Source organism: Cnephaeus nilssonii (genome assembly GCF_951640355.1).
Source record: "Cnephaeus nilssonii genome assembly, chromosome: 13".
Classification (NCBI taxonomy): domain Eukaryota; kingdom Metazoa; phylum Chordata; class Mammalia; order Chiroptera; family Vespertilionidae; genus Cnephaeus; species Cnephaeus nilssonii.
The window spans coordinates 51,589,671-51,614,457 of record NC_137084.1 but is presented as its reverse complement, the minus strand read 5'-3'; the positions used below and the strand labels follow the sequence as shown (position 1 = coordinate 51,614,457).

The following is a 24,787-nucleotide window of genomic DNA, read 5'->3' as shown; positions in this document are numbered from 1 at the left end:
ATGACATGATATTGTACATAAAAAAACCCTAAAGACTCCATCAAAAAACTAACAGACTTAATAAATGAATTCGGCAATGTAGCAGGATACAAAATTAATGCCAAGAAATCTATGGCATTTCTATACACCAATAGTGAACTTACAGAAAGAGAGACTAAGAAAGCAATCCCATTTACCATTGCACCAAAAAAATTAAGATACCTAGGAATAAACTTAACCAAGGAGGTAAAAGACCCATACATGGAAAACTACAGGACACTGAAAAAAGAGATAGAGGAAGACGTAAACAGATAGAAGAACATACCATGTTCATGGATTGGTAGAATCAACATCATTAAAATGTCCATACTACCCAAAGCAATCTATAGATTCAATGCACTCCCCATTAAAATACCAACGACATATTTCACAAACCTAGAAAGAACTCTCCAAAAATTCATCTGGAATAAAAAAAAAAGACCCCGAATAGCCACAGCAATCCTGAGAAAGAAGAACTAAGTAGGAGGGATCTCAATACCAGATTTCAAGCTGTATTACAAAGCCACTGTTCTCAAAACAGCCTGGTACTGGCACAAGAACAGACATATAGACCAATGGAACAGAATAGAGAATCCAGATATCGACCCAAACCACTATGCTCAATTAATATTTGACAAAGAAGGTATGAACATACAATGGAGTCAAGACAGTCTCTTCAATAAATGGTGTTGGGAAAATTGGACAGATACATGCAAAAAAAAATGAAACTAGATCACCAACTTACACCATACACAAAAATAAACTCAAAATGGATACAGGACTTAAACATAAGATGGGAAACCATAAAAATACTGGAGGAATCCACAGGCAGCAAAATCTCAGACATATGCCGAAAGAACTTCTTCACTGATACTGCCCCTAGGGCAATGGAAGCTAAAGAGAAAATAAACAAATGGGACTACATAAAAATAAAAAGCTTTTTCACAGCAAAAGAAACCATCAACAAAACAACAAGCAAGCCCACTGTATGGGAGAACATATTTGCAAATGTTATCACTGATAAAGGTTTAATCTCCAACATCTACAGGCAACTTATACAACTTAATAAAAGGAAGATAAATGATCCAATAAAAAAAATGGGCAATGGACCTAAATAGAATCTTTTCAAAAGAAGACAGAAGGAAGGCCAAGAGACACATGAAAACATGCTCAAAGTCACTAATTATCCGAGAGATGCAAATCAAAACAACAATGAGGTACCATCTCACACCTGTCAGAATGGCTATCATCAACAAATCAACAAACGACAAGTGTTGGCGAGGATGCAGAGAAAAAGGAACCCTTGTGCACTGCTGGTGGGAATGCAGACTGGTGCAGCCACTGTGGAGAACAGTATGGAGTTTCCTCAAAAAACTGAAAATGGAACTCCCATTTGACCTAGTAATCCCACTCCTAGGAATATATCCTAAGAAACTGGAAACACCAATCAGAAAGGATATATGCACCCCTATGTTCATAGCAGCACAATTTACAATAGCTAAGATTTGGAAACAGCCTAGGTGCCCATCAGCAGATGACTGGATCAGAAAACTATGGTACATCTACACAATAAAATATTATGCTGCCATAAAAAAGGAATTCTTACCATTTGCAGCAACCTGGATGGAACTGGAAAACATTATGCTAAGTGAAATAAGCCAGTCAATGAAAGAAAAATACCACATGATCTGACTCATTTATGGATAATAAAGAACATTATAAACTGATGAACAAAAAGATAGATACAGAGGCAGTAAAGCATCAAACAGACTGTCAAATTACAGGGGGAAGGTTAGGGAGAGGTGGGGGAGATAAGAGATCAATCGAAGGACTTGTATGCATGCATATAAGCATAACTAATGGATGCCAAACACTGGGAGGTGAGGACATGTATGGGAGTGGAGTGGGGGGGGGGCAATGGTAAGATATGTACACATATAATACCTCAATAAAAAAAAGAAAAAAAGAAAATAATTTTATGGTTGGGGGTCACCACAACATGAGGAACTGTATTAAAGGGTGCGGCATTAAAAAATGTTGAGAACCACACACACACACACACACACACACACACACACACAAAAAGAAATAGATACATGAATGCCCATATAAGAAGATACTCAATATCATTAGTTATCAGGAAAATGTAGATTAAAACCACAATAATATAACACTTCACATCCATCAGAATGGCTAAAATGAAACATGACCATATCAAATGTTGGGAATTCCATGGAACAAATAGAATTCTCATGCATATCTGGTGGGGATGTAAAGTGATACAACTACTTTGGAAAACAATTAGACAACTTTTTAATGTTATGCTCCACTCCTATGTATTTAACAAGAAAAATGCAAACATATGTCTATGTAAATGTTCAGAGCAGATCTCTATTATTAATAACAGACCAAACTGTAAGCAATCCAAATACTCATCAGCAGGTGAAGTGATAAAATATATACATTCATACAATGGAATACTATTCAGAGATAAAAAGGAATGAACTACTAATATATATATATATATATATATATATATATATATATATACACAGATGAAATTCAAAATTATTAATTAAAAAAGTCAAACTAATCTATATCAGCAATTTTCAACTGATGTGCTGCAAGAATTTTTAGAAGATGCAATACCTGACTATTTAGTCAGGGGCACTGACCTCTTTTCCCTTGGACTGTCAAATTAAAAAAAAAAATGACAACAACCAACACAATAATAGCTGTCCAGTGACTGAATCAAAATTATACCTATATTCTTTGTCAGATGTTTCTCTCTCACATTGATTTTTTTTTCTCTTCTTCCCTCCCTCCTTCTCTCTCTCTCTCTCTCTCTCTCTCTCTCTCTCTCTCTCTCTCTCTCTCTCCGCTTCTCCTTTCCTCTCTCTAAAATCAATAAGCAGCCGGCCAGAGTGGCTCAGTTGAGCATGGTGCTGTGCACTGAAGGGCTGCTGGTTCAATTCCAAGTCAGGGCACATACCTGGGTTGCAGGTTCGATCCCCAGTCAGGACATGTTCATAAAGCAACCCATCAGTTTCTTGCATCGATGTTTCTCTCTCTCAGCATGTCCTCCAGTGAGGATTTAAAAAACAAAACTAGGATACATCTATCAACCTAATCTGAAAAATATGTTAGAAGGTAAGTCATAAAAGGATACATACCCTTTTATGCCATTTTTATAAAGTTTTAAAAGAAGTTTGAAAGACTGCTAGTTGTCTACTAAAATCCCTTTCCTTCATTAGAAAGCAAGCTGCAGCTGAGATGATGCTTCTCATCTAGGTGGCAAAATCTCCAGGCTCCTAGTTATACTAGTATATGGCCAGGTAACTAAACTCTTGCCAATGGAAAGTTAGCAAAAGTGATGAGTTCAAATTAGACTGAAAATCTCTATTTCTTGGCATATAGTCTTTTTCCCTCCCCATCTCCAGCTGGATTAGCAACAACTATTTTATTCTTAAATCCAATGGTATGAAGATTGCTCATTATATTAATCTCTGTACATTTCTGCCTAAAATATTCCTCAATAAACATAAGAAACTGTATAAATATATGCACAATGGTATGTAATGTATTTTAATGTTTAACTTACAACTTCTTTCTTTTCCTTTCCCGTTTATTCTACATATTAAATGCTAAAACAATTCAGATTTATTACTTACTTTCCTGATCTTTTGGATCATTTCTTTCATACTCAGCCCCCTGGATAAACTGTAAAATGTTCTGCTTATAGAACCTCTGGGCCAGGTCCAGCACATTTTCTCCATTGTCATTGAAGGCTTTTAAAGCTTGTGTTGCACTGTTCATTCTACTGAGTAGAAATTTAAAACAGTGAAGGTGGCCTTCCATGGCTGCTAAGTGAACTATAGGTGAGAGAGAAAAAAGAATTTCATTTTTAAATTGACAATAAAGTAATCATAAAAAATAAATGATACATTGTCTCTAATCCTCACAGGGACATACTCTGAGCAAAGAGAATAGAGTATTTTCCAGCCTACATTTCCTTACTCGTCCTTCTAGTCATGCCAAAGCAATACTTATTATGAGTGTGGAGAGGCCAGAGGAGGGTCACCGAAGAGCAGGCCCCAGAATGTTTTCTTGGAAAGTGAAATCCCAGTTATGCAGCTTATCATTACATGAGAAAATGCTTGCTATGTAAGACAGATAAATGATAGACAAAATTCTTAAATATTTTGCAAAAAAAAAGGGAAATAAGCCAAAATAGTCACTATGGAAATATGACTGATGTTATTTTTATCACTATGTATTTTGTCACTTTTCCATAAACATTATCTAGTAGCCCATTGCGTGCTATCACGCACATTAGGCCAACCACCACTTCCATGGCAGCCAGCAGGAACTGCAGCACGCCACCGGGAGCCGTGCTGCTTCCACGGGAGCCATGCAGCTTCTGTGGGAGGCAGAAGCGAGCCACTGGCGGCCCTGGGAGACAGGAGGGAGCCACGCCGCTTCCACGGAGGCAGGCCTGCCATCTCCTCTCTGGGCTGCACTCGGCCACGGAGACTGCGGGCCAGCCCCCCTGTCCTTGTCCGTGTTCACTCCAGCTCTGGGGGGCTGACCTGAGCCGGGGTGCAGAGGCTCGCCAGCCCCCGTCTCTGTCTCCATCTCCCCTCCAGGCCTCACCTGCATGTGCTCCTACCTCCTGTCCAGTTGTGACCTGTTATGGCGTACAGGCCTAATTTGCATATTTCCTCTATTTTTAATTAAATATATTTCTTTATTGATTTCAGAGAGAAAGGGAGAGGGAGAGAGAGATAGAAACATCAATGATGAGAGAGAATCATCGATCAGCTGCCTCCTGCATGCCCCCTACTGGGGATAGAGCCTGCAACCTGGGCATGTGCCCTTGGCCGGAATCGAACCTGGGACCCTTCAGTCTGCAGGCCAATGCTCTATCCACTGAGCCCAACCAGCTAGGGTTATTATATATCTACACTAATAAAAGAGAAAGATTCAAATTGACCGTACCTCCGCAACACCCACCAGCCAATCAGGAGGGAATATGCAAATTAGAAGGACAAAGATGGCGGTGGCCCCACTGCCCAGCTGCTCCAGGTGTGGAGCAGCCAGGTGAGGCAGGATGCCTGCTATGAGAGGAAGGGCAGGGGGCGAAGGATCTACAGGAGCGGCACTCCAGCCACTGTGAAGACGAAGATGGCAGACTCCAGCCGGAGTGTGCAGCGAAGTCAGCAGAATCTGGCGGAGTCTGCAGCAAAGACGAAGATGGCAGATTCCAGCCAGAGTCTGCAGTGAAGATGGCAGACTCCAGCCGGAGTCAGCAGCAAAGGCGGCAGACTCCAGCCGGAGCAAAGGTGGAAGGCGGCGGCCAGAGCAAAGGCCTGGGTCCCGGGTGCCAGAGGAAAACTGGTGCTGGAAGCCAGGGGAAGGAAGGCCTATTGCACGAATCTTCGTGCAACTGGCCTCTAGTATATAATAAAAGGGTAATATGCTAATTAGGTCAGACATCTTCCGGGCGTCATTCTGGATGTCCTTCCTGAAGAAGCCGGGGCTGGAGGGAAGCCAGCCCAGGTCCTGGGTGCCTGTGGGTGGCCCAAGGGATGCCAGCCCAGGTCTCAGGTGCCAGCGGGCAGCAGGAGGAGGGAAGCAGCCTGGGTCCTAGGTTCCTGCTGGTGGCAGGAGAGAAGCAGCCTGGGTCCTGGGTTCCAGAGGGAAGCCGGTGCTGGCAGCCGGGGAAAGAAAGGCCTACTCTTAAATGAATTTTCATGCATTGGGCCTCTAGTCTACACTAATAAAAGGGTAATATGCTAATTAGACTGGGAGACCATCCTGACGTCCTTCCAGAAAAAGCCATGGTGGTGGGGCCGAGGCAGAGGTGGTTAGGGGAGATCAGGCCAGGAGGGGAGGGCAGTTGGAGGTGACCAGGCCGGCAGGGGGGGCAATTGGGAGTGAGCAGGTTGGCAGGGGGGGCCAGTTGGGGGCAAGCAGGCTGACGGGGGGGGGGGGCAGTTGGAGGTGACCAGGCCAGCAGGGGGGGCAATTGGGAGTGAGCAGGTTGGCAGGGGGTGCCAGTTGGGGGCAAGCAGGTTGGCGGGGGGGGGGGGAGTTGGGGGTGAGCAGGCTGGCGGGGGGCAGTTGGGGGTTATCAGGCTGGCAAGGGGGACACTTGGGGGTGAGCAAGCTGGTGGGGGGGAGTTGGGGGTGATCAGGCTGATGGAGGGGGGGTAGTTAAGGGCGAGCAGGCCAGTAGGCAGAGTGGTTAGGGGCGATCAGGCAGGTGAGTGGTTAGGAGCCAGTGGTCCCAGATTGCAAGATCAGGCCTAAACTGGCAGTTAGACATCCCCCAAGGGGTCCCAGATTGGAGAGGGTGCAGACCAGGTTGAGGGACACTGCCCCCCCTCATGCACGAATTTCATGCACTGGGCCACTAGTATATATATAAAAGGCTAATATGTTAAGTGTCCGACCGTCTGATTGGTCGCCATGATGAGCACTGACCACCAGAGGACAGACGCTCAATGCAGGAGCTGCTGTGATATGCACTGGCCATTTACAGAGAAACAGCACCGTGGAACTGGCGCCCACAAAGTAACACTTGGCTTCCCCCAAGTGGGACACTAGTCCTGCCACTACCCCGGAGCAACAGCACAACAAAATGCAGGCGATGCTGCCAAGATCCCATTGCGCAAAATGCAGCCCACAGCCCAGCCCAGCCTGGAAACAGTTGCTGTGGGCGCCAGGTAATATAGTCATGTAGCAACGCCCAGCTTTCTCTCCCTAGCGACTAGCCTCCTTACAGTTTCTTCAGCCCCAAAACATGACTTGCTTTATAGCCAGGTGCAAACATTTCACACTTTAGCCAAATGTCTGTGAAGCATTTTCCCATGCCTCATCTCATTTGATCCTCACAGAAGTCCTGGAGTAGGTAGATAGGGACTTGATGGAATCCTATTTTCTTTTCAATAGCTGGAAAATGGAGATTTAGAAAGCTTAGAAACTTGATCTGACTGAAAAGAAGAAAGAAATGGTGGACCTTGAAAATGACTTTAGGTTTTCTCACTGCACAGAATATAGTCAAACACTGCTGCAGTTAAATATTTTACCCTTTGTTCTCCCTGCGTGATCTGCAATAATAATCTGCTTCATGTTGATATTTACTGCTGTGTTGCTGACAATTACCTAAACGAGAAGTTGGGGTGTTTCAGTGGGCTAGAAAAAGTTTAACTAAATCAGAAAGCGGGTTTAATTAAGCAAGTTTATCTATATACTAGAGGCCCAGTGCACGAAATTAATGCATGGGAGGTGTGCCTTAGCACGGTCTGCACCCTCTCCAATCTGGGACCCCTCGGGGGATGTCCAATTGTCAGCAGTTGGACATCCCTCTCACAATCCGGAACTGCTGGCTCCTAACCGCCCGCCTGCCCGCCTGCCTGATAGCCCCTAACCGCTTTCTGCCTGGCAGCCTGATCACCCCCTAATTGCTCCCCTGCTGGCCTGATTGACACCTAACTGCTCCCTGACAGTCTCATCACCCAAACTGCCCTCCCTTGCTGGCCCAATCGCCCACAACTGCCCTCCCCTGCAGGCCTTGTCCACCCCCAACTGCCCTCCCCTGCAGGCCCGGTCATCCCCAACTGCCCTCCCCTGCAGGCCTGGTCCCCCCCAATTGCCCCCCGCCGGCCCTGTCCCTCCCAACTCCCCTCCCTTGCAGGCCTGGTCCCCTCAACTACCCTCCCTTGCAGGCTTGGTCCTTCCCAACTGCCCTCCCCTGCTGGCCTGATTGCCCACAACTGCCTTCCCCTGCTGGCCATCTTGTGTCCACATAGGGGCGGCCATCTTTGACCACATGGGGGTGGCCATCTTGTGTGTTGGAGTGATGGTCAATTTGCATATTACCCTTTTATTATATAGGACAGTGATGGGCAACCTTTTGAGCTTGGTGTGTCAAACTTCACGAAAAAACTGAGCATAACTCGGGTAGTGTGTCACTTTGAGGAAAAAACTAACTCCAAGACTCTAGTCGCAAATGTTTCATCCTCAGGAGCAGCAAATGTTTCATCCTCGGCATGCGGCCGCGTGTCATCAGAAATGGCTACGCGTATCAGTGCTGACACGCATGTCATAGGTTCGCCATCACTGATATAGGATGATGTGATCACCATGATAAGTCTAGTAAACATACGTCATTTGTACGAAATTATTACAATATTATTGACTAAATTCCCTATGCTATGCATTACACCCCTGTGACTTATTTTATATCTAGAAGTTTATAACTCTTTTCTTTCATTTAAATTTTCCTTTTTTACATCTCCTTTTTCCCCTATTGACCCCTCCCCAGCCACTCCCACCCCCCAGCACATGCCCTCACCTCCCCTACTGTCTGTGTCCATTGGTTATCCTATATGCATGCATAACAAGTCCTTTGGTTGATCTCTTACCACCACCACCACCCCTCCTCACTCCCCTGCCTTCCCTCTGAGGTTTCACAGTATATTCAATGCTTCTGTGCCTCTCAATCTATTTTTGTTCACTATATTCCACAACTGAGTGAGATCATGTGATATGTATCTTTCTCTGACTGACTTATTTCACTTAGCATAATGCTCTCCAGGACCATCCATGCTGTTGCAAATGGAAAGAATTCGTTCTTTTTTACAGCAGCGCAGTATTCCATTGTGTAGATATACTATTGTTTATGTAATCCACTCATCTGCTGATGGGCACTTAGGCTGTTTCCAAAGCTTAGCTATTTTAAATTGTGCTGCTATGAACATAGGGGTGCATATATCCTTTCTGATTGGTATTTCTGATTTCTTGGGATATATTCCTAGAAGTGGGATTACTGGGTCAAATAACAGTTCCATTTTTAATTTTTTGAGGAAACTCCATACTGTTTTCCACAGTGGCCACACCAGTCTGCATTCCCACCAGAAGTGCAAGAGGGTTCCTTTATCTCCGCATCCTCACCAACACGCCATTTGTTGATTTGTTGATGATAGCCATTCTGACAGGTGTGAGATGGTACTGCATTGTCATTTTGATTAGCATCTCTCGGATGACTCGTGACTTTGAGCATGTTTTCATATGTCTCTTGGCCTTCTGTATGTCTTCTTTCAAAAAGTGTCTATTTACGTCCTATGCCCATTTTTTTATTGGATTGTTTATCTTTCTTTTAAGTTGTATGAGTTCTCTATAAATTTTGGAGATTAAACGCTTATCGGTGGTAAGATTGGCAAATATGTTCTCCCAGGTAGTGGGCTCTCTTATTGTTTTGTTGATGGTTTCTTTTGCTGTGCAGAAGCTTTTTATTTTGATGTAGTCCCATTTGTTTATTTTTTTTTCCTTGGTATCCATTACCCTAGGAGTTGTATTGGTAAAGATATTGCTAGGACATACGTCTGATATTTTGCTGCCTATGGATTCTTCTAAGATTTTTATGGTCTCCCATCATATGTTTAAGTCCTTTGTCCATTTTGAGTTCATTTTTGTGTATGGTGTAAGTTGGTGGTCTAGTTTCATTTTTTTGCATGTATCTGTCCAATTGTCCCAACACCATTTATTGAAGAGACTATCTTGACTCCATTGTATGCTCTTGCTTCCTTTGTCAAATATTAATTGAGCATAATGGCTTTGGTTGATTTCTGGGTTCTTGGTTCTGTTCGATTGGTCTATATGTCTCTCCTTTTGCCAGTACCAGGCAGTTTTGAGAACTGTGGCTTTGTAATATAGCTTGTTATCTGGTATTGTGATCCCTCCAACTTTGTTTTTCTTTCTCAGGATTGCTGCAGCTATTCAGGGTCTTTTTTTATTCATATGAATTTTTGGAGAGTTTGTTCTAGGTCTGTGAAATATGCCATTGGTATTTTAATGGGGAGTGCATTGAATTTATAGATTGCTTTGGGTAGTATGGACATTTTAATGATGTTGATACTACCAATCCATGAACACGGTATGGTCTTCCATTTGTTTATGTCTTCCTCTCTCTTTTTTTTTAACATCCTGTAGTTTTCCGAGTATAGGTCTTTTACCTCCTTAGTTAAGTTTATTCCTAGGTATCTTAATTTTTTTGGTGCAATGGTAAATAGGATTGCTTTTTTAGTCTCTCTTTCTGTAAGTTCACTATTGGTGTATAAAAATGCCATAGATTTCTGGGTGTTAATTTTGTATCCTGCTACATTGCCAAATTTATTAAGTTTATTAGTTTTTTGATGGAGTCTTTAGAGAAGTTTGTAGCTCTTATTCTCTCCCTCACCTTGTTCACCAATCTCCCTATCCCCACCCCTCTGGCAAAATCAGTTTGTTCTTTGTATCTATTAGTCTGTTTCTGTTTTGTTTTATTTGTCTGCTTGGTGTTACGTTTTTAGACTCCACATATAAGTAAAATCATATGGTATTTTTCTTTCTCTGACTTATCTCACTTAGCATCATACCCTCTAGGTCCATCAATATTGCTGCAAATTGCAGTATTTCATTCTTTTTAATGGCTGAATAATATTCCATTGTATATATGTACCACACCTTTTTTATCCACTTGTCTATTGATGGGCACTTGGGTTGCTTCCATATCTTGGCTATTGTAAATGATACTGCAATGAGCACATGAATGCATGTATCTTCAAATAAGTGCTTTTATTTTCTATGGTAAATACCCAGAAGTGGAATTGCAGCATTATAAGGTAGTTTCATTTTTAATTTTTTTATGAACCTCCATCCTATTTTACATAGTGGTACACCAATTTACAGTTCCACCAACCATGCATGAGGGTTTCCAATGCCTCAACAACACTTGTTATTGGTTGATTTTTCGATAATAGCCATTCTGAAAGGTGTGATATGATATCTTATTTCCCTGATGATTAGTGATGTTGAGCATCTTTTCATAGGTCTGCTGGTCATCTGTATGTCTTCTTTGGAGAAATGTCTATTACAGTCTTCTGCCCATTTTTTAATTGGATTTTTTAGGGTGTTTTTATGTTGAGTTATATGAGTTTGTTATGTATTTTGGATATTAACCCCTTATCAGATACATCATTTGTAAATATCTTTTCCCATTCAGTAGGCTGTCTTTTCATTTTGTTGATGGTTTCCTTTGCTATGCAAAAGCTTTTTAGTTTCATGTATTCCCATTTGCTTATTTTTGCTTTTGGTGTCCCTGCTGAAGGAGACATATCCAAAAAAAAATCTCTAAGCTCAGTGTCAAAGAGTTTACTGCCTATGTTTTTTACTAGGTATTAGGTCTTATATTTAAGACTTTAATCAACTAATAACAAACTATCAGAAAGAGAAATTAAGAAAACAATCCCACTTACAATTGCATCAAATGGAATAAAATACCTAGGAATAAATTTAACCAGGAAGGTAAAAGACCTGTATTCTGAAAACTGTTAAGACTTTGATGAAGGAAACTGAAGACAACACAAATAAATACCATGGGACAGGGAATGGAAAGGTTAATACCATTAAATTATCTATATTACCCAAAGTAATCTATAAACTCAATGCAATCCCTATCAAAATACCAATGGCATTTTTCACAGATCTAAAACAAATAATCCTAAAATTTATATGAAACCACAAAAGACCTCGAATAACCCAAGCAATCTTGAGAAAGAACAAAGTTGGAGGTATCATGCTCCTTGATATCAAACTATACTACAAAGCCATAGAAATCAAAACAGTATAGTACTGGCACAAAAAAGACAAAGATCAACAGAACAGAAGAGACAAATAAACCCATACATATGTGGTCAATTAATCTATAACAAAGAAGACAAGAATATACAAGGGTAAAAGGACAATCTCTTCAATAAATGTTGTTGGGAAAACTGGACATATACATGCAAAAAATGAAACTGGACTGTTACACCATATACACAAATAAATTTATTTTTAAAACTTTATTCAAAAATTATTTTTAAAAAGAATGAGAGCAAAATAATCATTTACAGATACACAAAAAATGAAAAATTTTATACATCAGACCTTCACTAAATGAACATTAAAGGATATACTTCAGCCCGATCAGTGTGGATCAATGGTTGAGTGTCGACCTATGAACCAGGAGGTCATGGTTCAATTCCTGGTCAGGGCACATGCCCAGGTTGTGGGCTTGATCAGTAGTACGAGGTGTGCAGGAGGCAATCGAGCAATAATTCTATCTCATCATGGATGTTTCTCCCTCTCTCTCCCTTCCCTTTCTCTCTCTGAAATCAAAAAAAATTTTTTTTAAGAAAGAAGCAAAATGATTACAGATAGCAGTGTAAAGGGGTGGAGATGAGGCCAGGGAGGTAGATAGGTAAGAGCCAAATAATGAAGACCCAGCATGCCACGGTAAGGAATCAGAGCTCCACAGGGAACTAGGGGATTTTAAGCAGCAAAGAGATTGAATCAAACCTGTTCATATAATTCTGCATAGATTTCCCCTTCATTTGTTTGCTAAAAATTCCTTTAAGACATAATTCAAGTATCATTTTAGTAACTCTCACTCCAATCTCACTGTAACCTACCCCTCTTATGAATTTCTACAGCAGCTCTTAGAAGAAGACACAGTGCCCTAGCTGGTTTGGCTCAGTGGATAGAGCACCGGCCTGCGGACTGAAGGATCCTGGGTTTGATTCCCATCAAGGGCACATGCCTGGTTGCTGGCTCGATCCCCAGTAGGGGGCGTGCAGGAGGCAGCCAATCAATGATTCTCTCTCATCACTGATGTTTCTATCTCTCTCTCTCCCTCTCCCTTCCTCTCTGAAATCAATAAAAATATAGTTTTTAAAAAAAAGAAGACACAGTTTTTAGAGTATAGATCTCAACTGGCCAGTTGATTCCAGGCTGGACAACTGCAGTTAGCAAATTAACTCACATACACTAGTGTCCACTATTTATACTTTTTAAAAAGTAGTCTGTCGGGACCCTGGCCGGGTAGCTCAGTTGGTTAGAGCATCGTCCCAATATGCCAAGGTTGTGGGGTCAACCTCAGGTCAGAGTACATAAAGAAGCAACCAATGACTGCATAAATAAGTGGAATAACAAATCGATGTTTCTCTTTCTCTCTCCCTTCCTTTCTCTCTCTAAAAATCAATAAACACATTAAAAAAATAGCCTAACTGGTTTGGCTCAGTGGATAGAGCGTCGGCCTGCGGACTGAAAGGTCCCAGGTTCGATTCCAGTCAAGGGCATGTACCTTGGTTGTGGGCACATCCCCAGTAGGGGGAGTGCAGGAGGCAGCTGATCAACGTTTCACTCTCATCGATGTTTCTAACTCTCTATCCCTTTCCCTTCCTCTCTGTAAAAAATCAATAAAATATATTTAAAAATAAAAAATAAAGTAGTCTGTGGAACAGAGATGCATAAAGCTAAAAATATAATAACTCTAGACAGTAGACAAAGGAAACAACTAGCTAGAAGAGAAAAGCCAAGTTTAATTTTGCCAATTTCTCTTTTGCTGATATAGTTCCAGAAAAAGAAATCGGTCACATGACAGGCACACAATATAGGAGTAATATAAGATTTAAAAAATGTTCATGTTAACATATTTACTACTTACATTTTGTGAGGGACTATTAGCATGATGACAGTTTAACTTAAAACATGATCAACATTTTAGAAGCTTACATTAATGAAAATCCAAAATATTTGCTTTTTGGATACCTGGAAGGTTTCCATTGTAGTCCACATCTTCTATGCCACATCCCCATTTAACTAGAAGTTGCAAACAGCCAAGTCGTCCATGAAAAGATGCATAATGTACAGGTTTCCATTCTCTCACATCAGTTATGCTGGGATCCTAGAGGTAACATTCACAAGGACTAAGTTTCTTTCCATTTTGTAGGGGAAACACTAGTGTAGCAGTTTAACTCAACAATTAAGAACTGGAGGTTGTTCTTAAAACTATAAGGCAAACACTAAATATAAAAGAAAAATGTACTGAAACCACTGATTTGAACACACAAACTGGAGGCTATTCTTAAAACTATAAGGCAAACACTAAATATTAAAAAATGTACTGAAACCACCGATTTGAGCACACAAGCTAATAACATACTAATGAAATTTTATAAAATAGACAACCAATCATGTGTCTCTCTCATATCAGTGTTTCTCTCTCTGTCTCTCCTCCTCCTTTCCATTCTCTCTAAAAATCACTAGGAAAAAAATATATATCCTCGAATGAGGATTAATAAAAGCAAACTACAAACAAAAAAGAAAGAGTTAATGAAAAAATACTAAGATTTTTTTTTACTTTTTCTCTATAGAAACACTAATTCTTACAATAATATCTTCAGTATAGGTAGTTATTTTCTTACCAGAAGTTAATTTTTACAACCATTGGGTAATATTAAAAACAGATATAATAAGTGAAATTTATGGAGCTATAAATCACTTTATAAATTACTAGTGGCCCAGTGCACGAATTCATGCACATTGAAAGGAAATTAATTAGAAGAAATATTTTAATATCGCTATTCGCCCTTTCTCTATAATAGAAGTATCAACCAAATTCATGACAGACAATGACAGATCGAAACACATGAGTGCAATTGGCACTGGTGAAAGCTTTATATGTATTGTGCATGTGCAAGTTAACTTAGCCTTTTATACATATACAGGTGCCGACCCAGCACTGACTGCCACGGGAGCTGCAGATCAGACCCTGCTTCTCGGAGCCTCTTTCTGGGCCTGATCTGCAGCCCCCTCAGCAGTCAGTTCTGGGTCAAAATTCGTGCATGGGGGGGACCCTCTCCAATTGGGGACCCCTTGGAGGATGTCCAACTTCCAGGCCAGCAGTCAGACATCCCTCTCACAATCTTGGACTGCTGGCTCCTAACTGCTCACCTGCCTGCCTGCCTGATCACCCCTAACTGCCTCTGCCTGCCTGCCTGATTGCCCCTACCCCCTCTGCCTGCCTGCCTGATCGCCCCTAACTGCCCTGTCCTGCTGGCCTGATCTCGCCCCCAATGACCCTCCCCTGCCGCCTGATCTCGCCCCCAACTGCCCTCCCCTGCTGTCCTGATCTTGCCCTTAACTGCCCTCCCCTGCCAACCTGATCTTGCCCCCAACTGCCCTCCCCTGCAGGCCTGATCTCATCCCCAAATGCCCTCCCCTGCCAGGCTGATCTCGCCCCCAACAGCCCTCCCCTGCCATCCTGATCTAGCCGCCAACTTCCCTCCCTTGCTGACCTGATCTCACCCCCAACTGCCCTCCCTTGCTGGCCTGATCGCCTCTGCCTTGGCCCCCACCACCATGGCTTTGCCTGGAAGGAAGTAGGACATCAGAAGATGGCCGGTCGACCCAGTCTAATTAGCATGTTACCCTTTTATTAGTATAGATAGATTATATAGGATCAGACCCTGCTTCTCTCTCCAGGCCTATCTCCAGGCCTGATCAGAGAGGTGGGGCTGATCAGCAGCCCCCGCAGCTGCTGGTGAGGGAGGGAAGTTAGGGATTGCTTAAATGGGGGGGAGCCTTTTTCAACGGGAGGAGATGCTCTTGGCAGAAAAAAATACATAAACCCTATATCTGGACTGATAGCCAGCCATATGCACTATACTGCCAAATGGTCATTAAAAAATTGAACCGCTTTCTTACACCTTACACCAAATAGCTGTTGCCCTTAAAAACCCCTCCTCAGCCCCACCTTAGGTTCTGCTTTCACAGTTCACCCAGATTAGGTTCTGATTGGTCAGTTTCTATGCCAGTCAGCGTCAAAAGCTCCGCCACCTAGACAGCCATTGGCTCCTCACAGTTCACCCAGATTTGGTTCTGATTGGTCGGTTTCTACGCCAGTCAGCGTCTCCAGGCCTATCTCCAGGCTTGATCAGCAGCCCCTGCAGCTGCTGGCGAGGCCTGGAGAGAAAGAGAGGCAACGGCTGATCAACAGCTGCCACAGAGGCTTGCAGATCAGACCCTGCTTCTCTCTCTGGACCTCTCTCTGGGACTGATCTACAGCCCCCTCGGCAGTCAGTGCTGGATCGCCGTGCCTGCAGGACTGACTTCCAGTGTTTGGTTGTCCGTTTGGTCATATTGGACGTTACGGACTCTGACTCTTTATATATATATATAGATAAACTTGCTTAATTAAACCTGCTTTCTAATTTAGCTAAGCTTTTTCCAACCCAGTGAAGCACCCCAACTTCTCTTTCAGGTAATTGTTAGCAACACAGCAGTAAATATCAACATGAAGCAGATTATTATTGTAGATCATGCAATGAGAACAAAGGGTAAAATATTTAACTGCAGCAGTGTTTGAATATAGTGTTTGACTATATTCTGTGCAGTGAGAAAATCTGAAGTCATTTTCAAGGTCCACCATTTCTTACTTCTTTTCAGTTGGGTCAAGTTTCTAAGCTTTCTAAATCTCCATTTTGCAGCTAATAAAAATAAAATAGGGCATGAGTGGAGAGGCGGGGGGGGGGGGGGCAATGGGAGATAAGGACACATATGTAATACCTTAATCAATAAAGAAAAAAAAACAATGGGATGGCACCGAGTCTCCTATTTACCTACTCCAGGACTTCTGTGAAGGTCAAATGAGATGAGGCAAGGGAAAACGCTTCACAGTCATTTTGTTAAAGTATAAAATGTTTCCACCTGGCTACAAAGCAAGTCATATTCCTGGGCTGAAGAAACTGTAAGGAGTCGTCACTAGGGAGAGGAAGCGGGCGTTGCTATGTGACGTCATTACCAGGACGAACACTTAGCATATTAGCCTTTTATATAGGTTATATATAGGTTATAATACTAAAAAGGCTAAGTGACCAACCGTCCGTCCGTCCAACTGGCCAACTGGCTGACTGACCAGCTGGTATATATAACGCACACTGGCAATTTAAAAATAAACGTTGACTCACGCATGCACGATATTTGTCCCCGTCTGACACTGGCCTCCCATTTAAATTAATTCAAGGACAGTTTCCTGTAATGCCAGCATTTGCGATGACTATTAATAAATCACAAGGACAAACTCTAGACAGAGTAGGAATATTCCTACCTGAACCCGTTTTCAGACACGGTCAGTTATATGTTGCTTTCTCTCAAGTTCAAAGAGTGTGTGACATTAAAGTTGTAAATACTTCATCACAAGGGAAATTAGTCAAGCACTCTGAAAGTGTTTTTACTCTTAATGTGGTTTACAGGGAGGTATTAGAATAAGTTTAGTCAATTTTTCAGTCATTGTTTGTATCAATGTTGCTTTTATATCATTTTTGTTGTTTTTATATCATGTCTTTGTTGTTGTTATATAATGTTGTTATTATTTATTTAGTAATCAATTTATTAATGTATTTATTAATGTATTTTTATATATATTTTACCAATTTTCTTTCATCTTTGACACTTCTATTATAGAGAAAGGGCAAATAGCGATATTAAAATATTTCTTCTAATTAATTTCCTTTCAATGTGCACGAATCTGTGCACCAGGCCAGTAGTATGAAATAAGAGTTATACACAGAAATTCAGAAAGACTTACAATCATTGGTTAACATATGTTTAGAAGCTTCAGAATCTTCCCAGTTAAACTCTGAGCTGATATGAAGAACCCCATAGCCTCTGAAATAGTTTATACTACTAACTGGGTGTTTTGGGGTTTTATGAAGATTTATCTAAATTATCACTCCTATTCCTGAAGATGGAAAAACTAAAGAGAGAGATCAAATTACTTCCCTAAAGTCATAAAGGATATTTAAAAAGTCAGGAAGAGATAACTGGGCTACCAAATGCTATTTCATTTATATGGTTATACATCCTCACATACTAACAGGAATCCCTCACCACTCCACTCCGGAGCATTATTTGTAAAGTGAAAGAATGTCCATGTGTTGCAGCAAGATGTAAAGGAGTGCAACCACGATCATCTTTAGTTGCCAAATTTGCTCCATTGATTATAAGAGCCTAAAAATAGAGAAATAGTAATGAGTTTATGTTAAATCACAAATGTAGTTGCAGATTATTTAAAGGCAAGCAATTTATTAACCTAGCTAAATTGCTATGTTCTTATATATGTGCCACAGGCAACGTGTGAGAAGTTCTTAGCTAATCCAAAGAAAATGTTTGGGATCCTTTTTAACACTGCCCAGGACATATTTATAATACCTGATTTCACAATCTGATTTGAGCATGGACATACAATTTATAAAGCACAATTTTCATGAGCACTGATTCATAACCACTAAGTTAAATACTTTAATGTTAATCTAATAAAACTGAAATTTAAATTTCTATTTCAAAACAGAATCTTTTATTAACTTGGTTTTGGGTAGAATAAAAGGATTTCATTATTAAAGTAACTAGTTCTAAGCTCCAAATCAAACGTCTAACTACATCTGAGAAGATTTTATCTGAATTTACAATTGGCCCAGTTTCTGTATATGGGTTACATCATATACAAGTACATATCCTTATGTAATATACAGAGTAATTGCTTTAAAAAATTATTAGTGTCCTAGCTGGTTTGGCTCAGTGAATAGAGCGTTGGGCTTATGGACTGAAGGTTCCCAGGTTCAATTCCAGTCAAGGGCACATGCCTGGGTTGTGGACTCGATCCCCAATAGGGGGCATGCAGGAAGCAGCCCATCAATGATTCACTCTCATCATTGATGTTTCTATCTCTCTCTCCCTCTCTGAAATCAATAAAAATGTATTTTAAAAAAAGAGTTTTAGAAAGAATAACCTCCATGATTTTGCCTGATTCACATTAACAAATTAGTTAATAATCATCACAAACCATATATTGAGTGCTTCCTATATTTTAAAAGTCACTACAAAGAATATAAAGACTTATTAACATTGGGAATTAGGGCTTATGGAGAGACAAAGATAATCAACTATACAAAGCTGTCCTTGATAAGCAAGCACTAAACAGTATAGTACAAAAAAGGCATCACACCAGCTCTGAGAAGGAAGAGGTCACTTTGAGGAAAAGAAGGACAATCACGGCAAAGGGAATGGCTTAAACTATTGCTTAGAAGGAAAGTATCAAGTAAAGCTTTATTGGAACCTGATAACTCCTAAAGTTACCATTTTCACTTCCTACTTCTCAAATTAATATCTCAACTCCAAATCCACTTGCAAAATGAGTGTCACCCCCACCATTGCAGACAAATACAGCCAGCCTCACTCTACAGTGAGCTCTTAAGTTCAGTGGCATTTCCTTAAGCTTTATTCCCCTTAGTTTTATCCTGTAACTGATACTCTGCCTAATTCTTAAACTTCTTCCCTCACTTGCACAGCCCTAATGGATCCTGGCTCTACCTCTCAGACTTCCTCCTCCAAATTCCTTACTCTTTTCTCTGCTTCCTCCCATGCCTACTAGTAACATTCTTCAACACTTGAAGAATTTTTCTCTATAATTTATTATTCCTCAAATCTTTGGCACCTTAAACTCGAAATGTGCCAAATTAAACTCAACCTCTTTCCTCTCAAATCTCCCAGCCTTTCAGATATCCCTATCTATAGTTTCATAATTAGCTGTAATTCTGACTCAAAACTTTAACTTCTCACTATACTGTGTCAGTGACTGCTTTGGAAGATGTCTTGAATCATTTTCTTTCCCACTGCCACCACCTAATTTCATTCTGTATAGTTAATGAGTACATCAAAAATCTCTAATTGGTCTTCTTGCCTCCTTCTTGCTGGTGTGTATTTTACTCTTCATCCTGGGTAATCCTGAATACATTTCACAAGAACAATTTCTTGAAATATTGCTTTCATTACATCATTCCATGTGCATTTGTACATATTTCCATGTGCATTTGTACATGTGTGTGTGTGTATACACATACATACACACACACACACACACACACACACACACACACACACACACACACAAAATTCGTGCATGGGGGAGGGGGGCCCTCAGCCCAGTACAAAATTCGTGCATGGGGCGGGGGGGGGGGGGGGGAGTCCCCTCAGCCCAGCCTGCACGCTTTCCAATCCGGGACCCTTTGGGGGATGTCCGACTGCCAGTTTAGGCCCAATCCCAGGCATCCCTCTCACAATCTTAGACCACTGGCTCCTAATCACTCACCTGCCTGCCTGCCTGGTTGCCCCTAACTGCCCTCCCCCCCCCGCACTGGCCTGATCGCCCCTCACTGCCTCTGCGTGTGGGTCTGGTCACCCCTAAATGCCCCCCTGCCGGTCTGGTCACCCCTAATTGCCCCCTCCCAGCCAGCCTGGTCACTTCTCACTGCCCCCCACGCCGGCCTGGTCACCCCTTACTGCCACCCCTGCTGGCCTTGTTGCCTCCAACTGCCCCCTTCTGCTGGCCTAGTCGCCCCTAACTGCCCCCCCCCGCCAGCCTAGTCACCCCCAACTGCACCCCCCCCATTGGCCTGGTCACCCCTAACTGCACCCCCCCTGCTGGCCTGGTCAACCCCAACCACGCCCCCTTCTGGCCTAGTTGCCCCCAACTTCCCCCCAGCTGCCGGCTTGGTCACCCTACGCAGCCTGCTGTTCAGTCGTTTGGTCGTCCCTCATTAGACCCTCTGCCGGCCTGGTCGCCCCATGCAGCCTGCTTGTTTAGTCGTTTGGTCATCCCTCACTAACCCCCCTGCCGGCCTGGTTGTAGGCAGCCATCTTGTGAGGGCAATGAGGGTCAATTTGCATATTACCTCTTTATTGTATAGGAGGATATTGTATGTGCATAAAACCTCTTTCCTATATAAATGAAAGTAAAATCTCTATTCTACTTCTCATTTTACAAACTAGCTTATCCAAACTTTGTAACAGTTCACAGAACAAACCATCTACACTCAGTCAAACTTATGTTATAGTACATCCCCTGAACACATCTCATTTTTCCAATTCAGGGACTTCACATAGAATTACAGCATAGAGATTAAGAGGACAAAGTATAGGTTCAAATCCTTGCTTTATCACTTATTTAGCAAGGTACTTAACTCTCTGAATCTTTTCCTGATCTATAAAGAGTGGAACTCATAAGACTGTTGTATTAAATGAGGTGATGCATGGGAGACTGATTTGACACATTAAAAATGTTCAATAAATGATCATCATTATTTTTATTTGCTCCTGACATATTCCCTATCAATAATGCTTCTTTACTACTTACCTCTTTAAAATCAACCCATTCCTTTAGGCTTAGCTGAAATTGTATTTCCTCCAGTTATACTTTCTCTATCTCCAGCTAAGTTCTATAATTCTTCTCATCTGTACTTTTTATTAAAACCTTAATCATAAAATGTGCCTTGTATTGCTTTGTAATGCACTGAGCAGAGCTCCTGTCACTCCAAACTGAATCTCAGGTTTCTTATAGGCAGGGACTGTTTACTTATGTGATTTTGTATTTCTCCAAATTCTAGTCTATTGTACACTGATTAAATCAAGCTACTCTAATAAATTAGATCCTGTCACATATTAATGTGCTATTCTGGCTAGGAAACACATTAAATAAGGAATTTTAGGCATGGAAAACTATAAATGAGGTAATCTGTGCATGAATGTGATATCCCTTAAAACAATCAAGGCAGATAATCAACTACTTTGAAGATAAAAGGGTCTCTTCTCATATATCATTTGCTTAAATGGATAGTTGATACCAAAATATCTAAGACATGGAATCCTACTGGGGATGTGCCCGCAACCAAAGTACATGCCCTTGACAGGAATCGAACCTGGGACCCTTCAGTCCGCAAGCCAACACTCTATCCACTGAGCCAAAATGGTTAGGTCCAATAAGTTCTTATTTAAAAGTAAATCTATAGGATAAAATTATTAGAATAAAAGCAACAGCTTAACAGAACTATGCTAAAGTAAACTTACTGAATTTTTTAAAAGTAAACAAAATTATTATTACCTGCATACAAGCATCTTGACCCCTGATTGCAGCTATGTGAGCTGCTGTCCAGCCTCTTATAGTTGCTTGTGTAATATCAGCTCCGTGCCAGAGGAGCCAATGAAGACACTAAGTTAAGAAAACAACCATGTTAATAAGTGATAAGATATATGTTTTAAACATTTTTATATCTTTTAAATTTAGTCTGTCATCAAGAAATACTGCAACCTGAGAAATACCATAAATGAATGAGGGAGCCAGGTCTAAGCACAAGCACGATGACAGCATACCAATATCAGACCTTACTGTTGGGTAAACAATAGCAGTAGGAACTGTGACAAACTGGAGATGCCATTCCTTATCAATAAGGTGCAGATGCCACTCAATTCCAGCCAGTTGTTGCTGTGACTAAAATGCTGATCCAAATCTTATGTTTGACCAGTACTGTACAAGCCAAACAAAAAACATACGTGTGAGCCAAATTCACTTAAGGGCTACTAGTTTGCAACCTCTGCCATAGATTTTATTTTTTGGTTTGTTGTGTTTTTTTCCATAGATTTTGAATGGGTCAAGAAACTTCTGTATTAAGGCAAACTTTGTTATTCTGATGATATTCTCTAAAAATCCTATCTAATAAAGAGGGAATATGCTAATCGACCGTCATGTGCTCACAAAGATGGCGCCCATAGCCAATAAGGAGGGAATATGCTAATTGACTGCCATGCCCTCAAAGATGGCGGTACCCACAGCCACAAGATTGCGGCGCCCAGTCCCCTCAGCCCCACTAGGGTGTCAGGCACACAGCACATCCAGACCCACCCCCAGGCAGGTCCAGCCACTCTGCGTGCCTATCTCTGGAGTCTCCCAGTCCCCTCAGCCCCTCAGCCACCCAGGGCCAGCCCAAGGCACAGGCAAGCCTCGGATGTTGGCTGCCCAGCTGACGCCCGAGGTGCAGGCAAGCCTTGGCTGTTGGCTGCCAAGCTGCCCAGGGCCACCTGAGTCTCAGGTAACCAGGGCCGGCTGAGGCTTGCACTGCCAGCAGTGGCAGCAGCAGAGGTGTGATGGGAGTGTCGCCTTCCCTTGATTGCCGGGTCACCTCCCACCCTTGAGGGCTCCCGGACTGTGAGAGGGGGCGGGCCGGGCTGAGGGACCCCCCTCCCTCCAGTGCATGAATTTTCATGCACCGGGCTTCTAGTAGGTTTATATAAAAAGGGGGGTGGTGGGAATCAAATGCATCTTCATTTAAGATTTGTAAAAATTACCCTAAAGCTCATTATAATAAAGTAATTAGAGGTCTGTGCCACATATAGTATTACTGTCATTATATGTTCACGTTTATAGACTCTACCTTCAAGAAGTTTCTTTTTTAAAAAATTGACTATCATTGGAATCACAGCCCTATCATTTGTTGAAAGCTTACCATTAGGTATCATTTGCCTGTCACAGAGATTAGTGGCCAGTAATATATTTTTTTAAAAGTTCAACTTCACTAATAATAACTGTAAATAATTCATTTATTCAACAAATATTTGTGTGTATACTACTATGTACTAACACTGTTTAAGATATTGGAATAAAACATTATAAACATTCATGTACAGGTTTAATTGTTCTAGGTAAATACTATGTAGAAGTGAGATTGCTAGAACACAAATAAGTATATTCAACTTTATAAGATACTGCCAAACTGTTTTCCAAAGTGGCTGTATCATGTTATACTTCTACCAGCAATGTATGAGAGTTCTAGTTATTACATATCCTTGCCAATACTTTATATCATCATTTCTTGAGTTATCTGTAAGGGGTTGTTTTTTTGGTCATTCTAATATGTGTGTAGTGGCATCTTTTGTGGTTTTAACTTGTATTTCCCTAATGCCTAATGATGATGAATATCTTTTCATGTGTTCAATTGCCATCCATATTATCTTTGAGTAAGTGTCTATTGAAGTTATTTGCCATTTTTTTAATATATATTTTATTGATTTTTTACAGAGAGGAAGGGAGAGGGATAGAGAGTTAGAAACATCGATCAGCTGCCTCCTGCACACCTCCTACTGGGGATGTGCCTACAACCAAGGTACATGCCCTTGACCGGAATCGAACCTGGGACCCTTCAGTCCGCAGGCCAACGCTCTATCCACTGAGCCAAACCGTTTCGGGGGCCGTTTTATTATTGTTTGTTTTTTTTTTCTTTTCTCTCTACTGAGTTGTGAGTCTCTTATTCTGGTTACAAATTCAGATACATGATTTGCAGAGATTTTTTCCCTATGCTTTCTTCTAGAAGTTTTATAAGGTTAAGTTTCAAATTTGCCTATAATCTGTTTTGAGTACATTTTTCTATATGGTGCCAGGTATGAGTCAAGGTTTGTTCTTTTTACATAAGAATGTTCAATTATGCCAGCACCATTTAATGAAATTAATATCTGCTCTCCATTAGAGTACATGTTCACCCTTATCAAAAAGCAATGCACAAATAAGCAGGAATTCAGAAATGGATAAATAAGGAGTTTGGCAAATCCTCCCTGAGAAACAATGATAAAACTAGACAATGTTGTCAAAAACAACAATTTAAAGACTGGAAATTGACCAAAGGCATATAATAAAATGAGAAGCATATATATGAGAAAAATCTACTGAATCTCAGTAAGTACAGGAGACTGAGACTATAGCTTCGCCTACCCCGCTGCATGGTGCAGAGATCTACTAGGTGGACAGCTCCACTGCTATGCTGGAGGGATTGACTTTATTAGGAGCTGAACACATAAAACTCCATGCCCAGACACATTGTCAAAAACAATTCTGCTCCTCAGAACAATCCAAGAAAGCCAACATCAGAGCTAGCCTAAAGTCATGACACTGGTTGGAGCATGCACAAAACTAAAGACTACCCAGAAAATTAATAGGAAATTCTAAAAAATGAGATGGCCAAAGTGGTCCTTACTAAGATTCCATTTATCCCTTGTGATCTAAAAGGCTGTGTGCATGTAC

At 41.4% G+C, this 24,787-nt stretch overlaps 1 protein-coding gene across 7 annotated transcripts in view; it reads right to left on the bottom strand.

Annotated features, from left to right (window-relative positions):
- The window catches only part of ANKRD42 (ankyrin repeat domain 42), a 98,983-nt gene that overhangs the window by 66,200 nt on the left and 7,996 nt on the right, over nucleotides 1–24,787 (bottom strand). For 5 of the 7 annotated variants that reach the window (XM_079787313.1, XM_079787312.1, XM_079787314.1 and 2 more), the window contains exons 3-6: nucleotides 21,821–21,928; nucleotides 17,776–17,895; nucleotides 13,654–13,789; nucleotides 3,690–3,890 (exon numbers count right to left, since the gene is read on the bottom strand). In XM_079787313.1, the coding sequence (XP_079643439.1) occupies nucleotides 3,690–3,890; nucleotides 13,654–13,789; nucleotides 17,776–17,895; nucleotides 21,821–21,928 (565 nt within the window). The remainder of the gene's footprint in view (nucleotides 1–3,689; nucleotides 3,891–13,653; nucleotides 13,790–17,775; nucleotides 17,896–21,820; nucleotides 21,929–24,787) is intronic. The other 2 variants (XM_079787316.1, XM_079787315.1) reach the window with 2 other exon arrangements.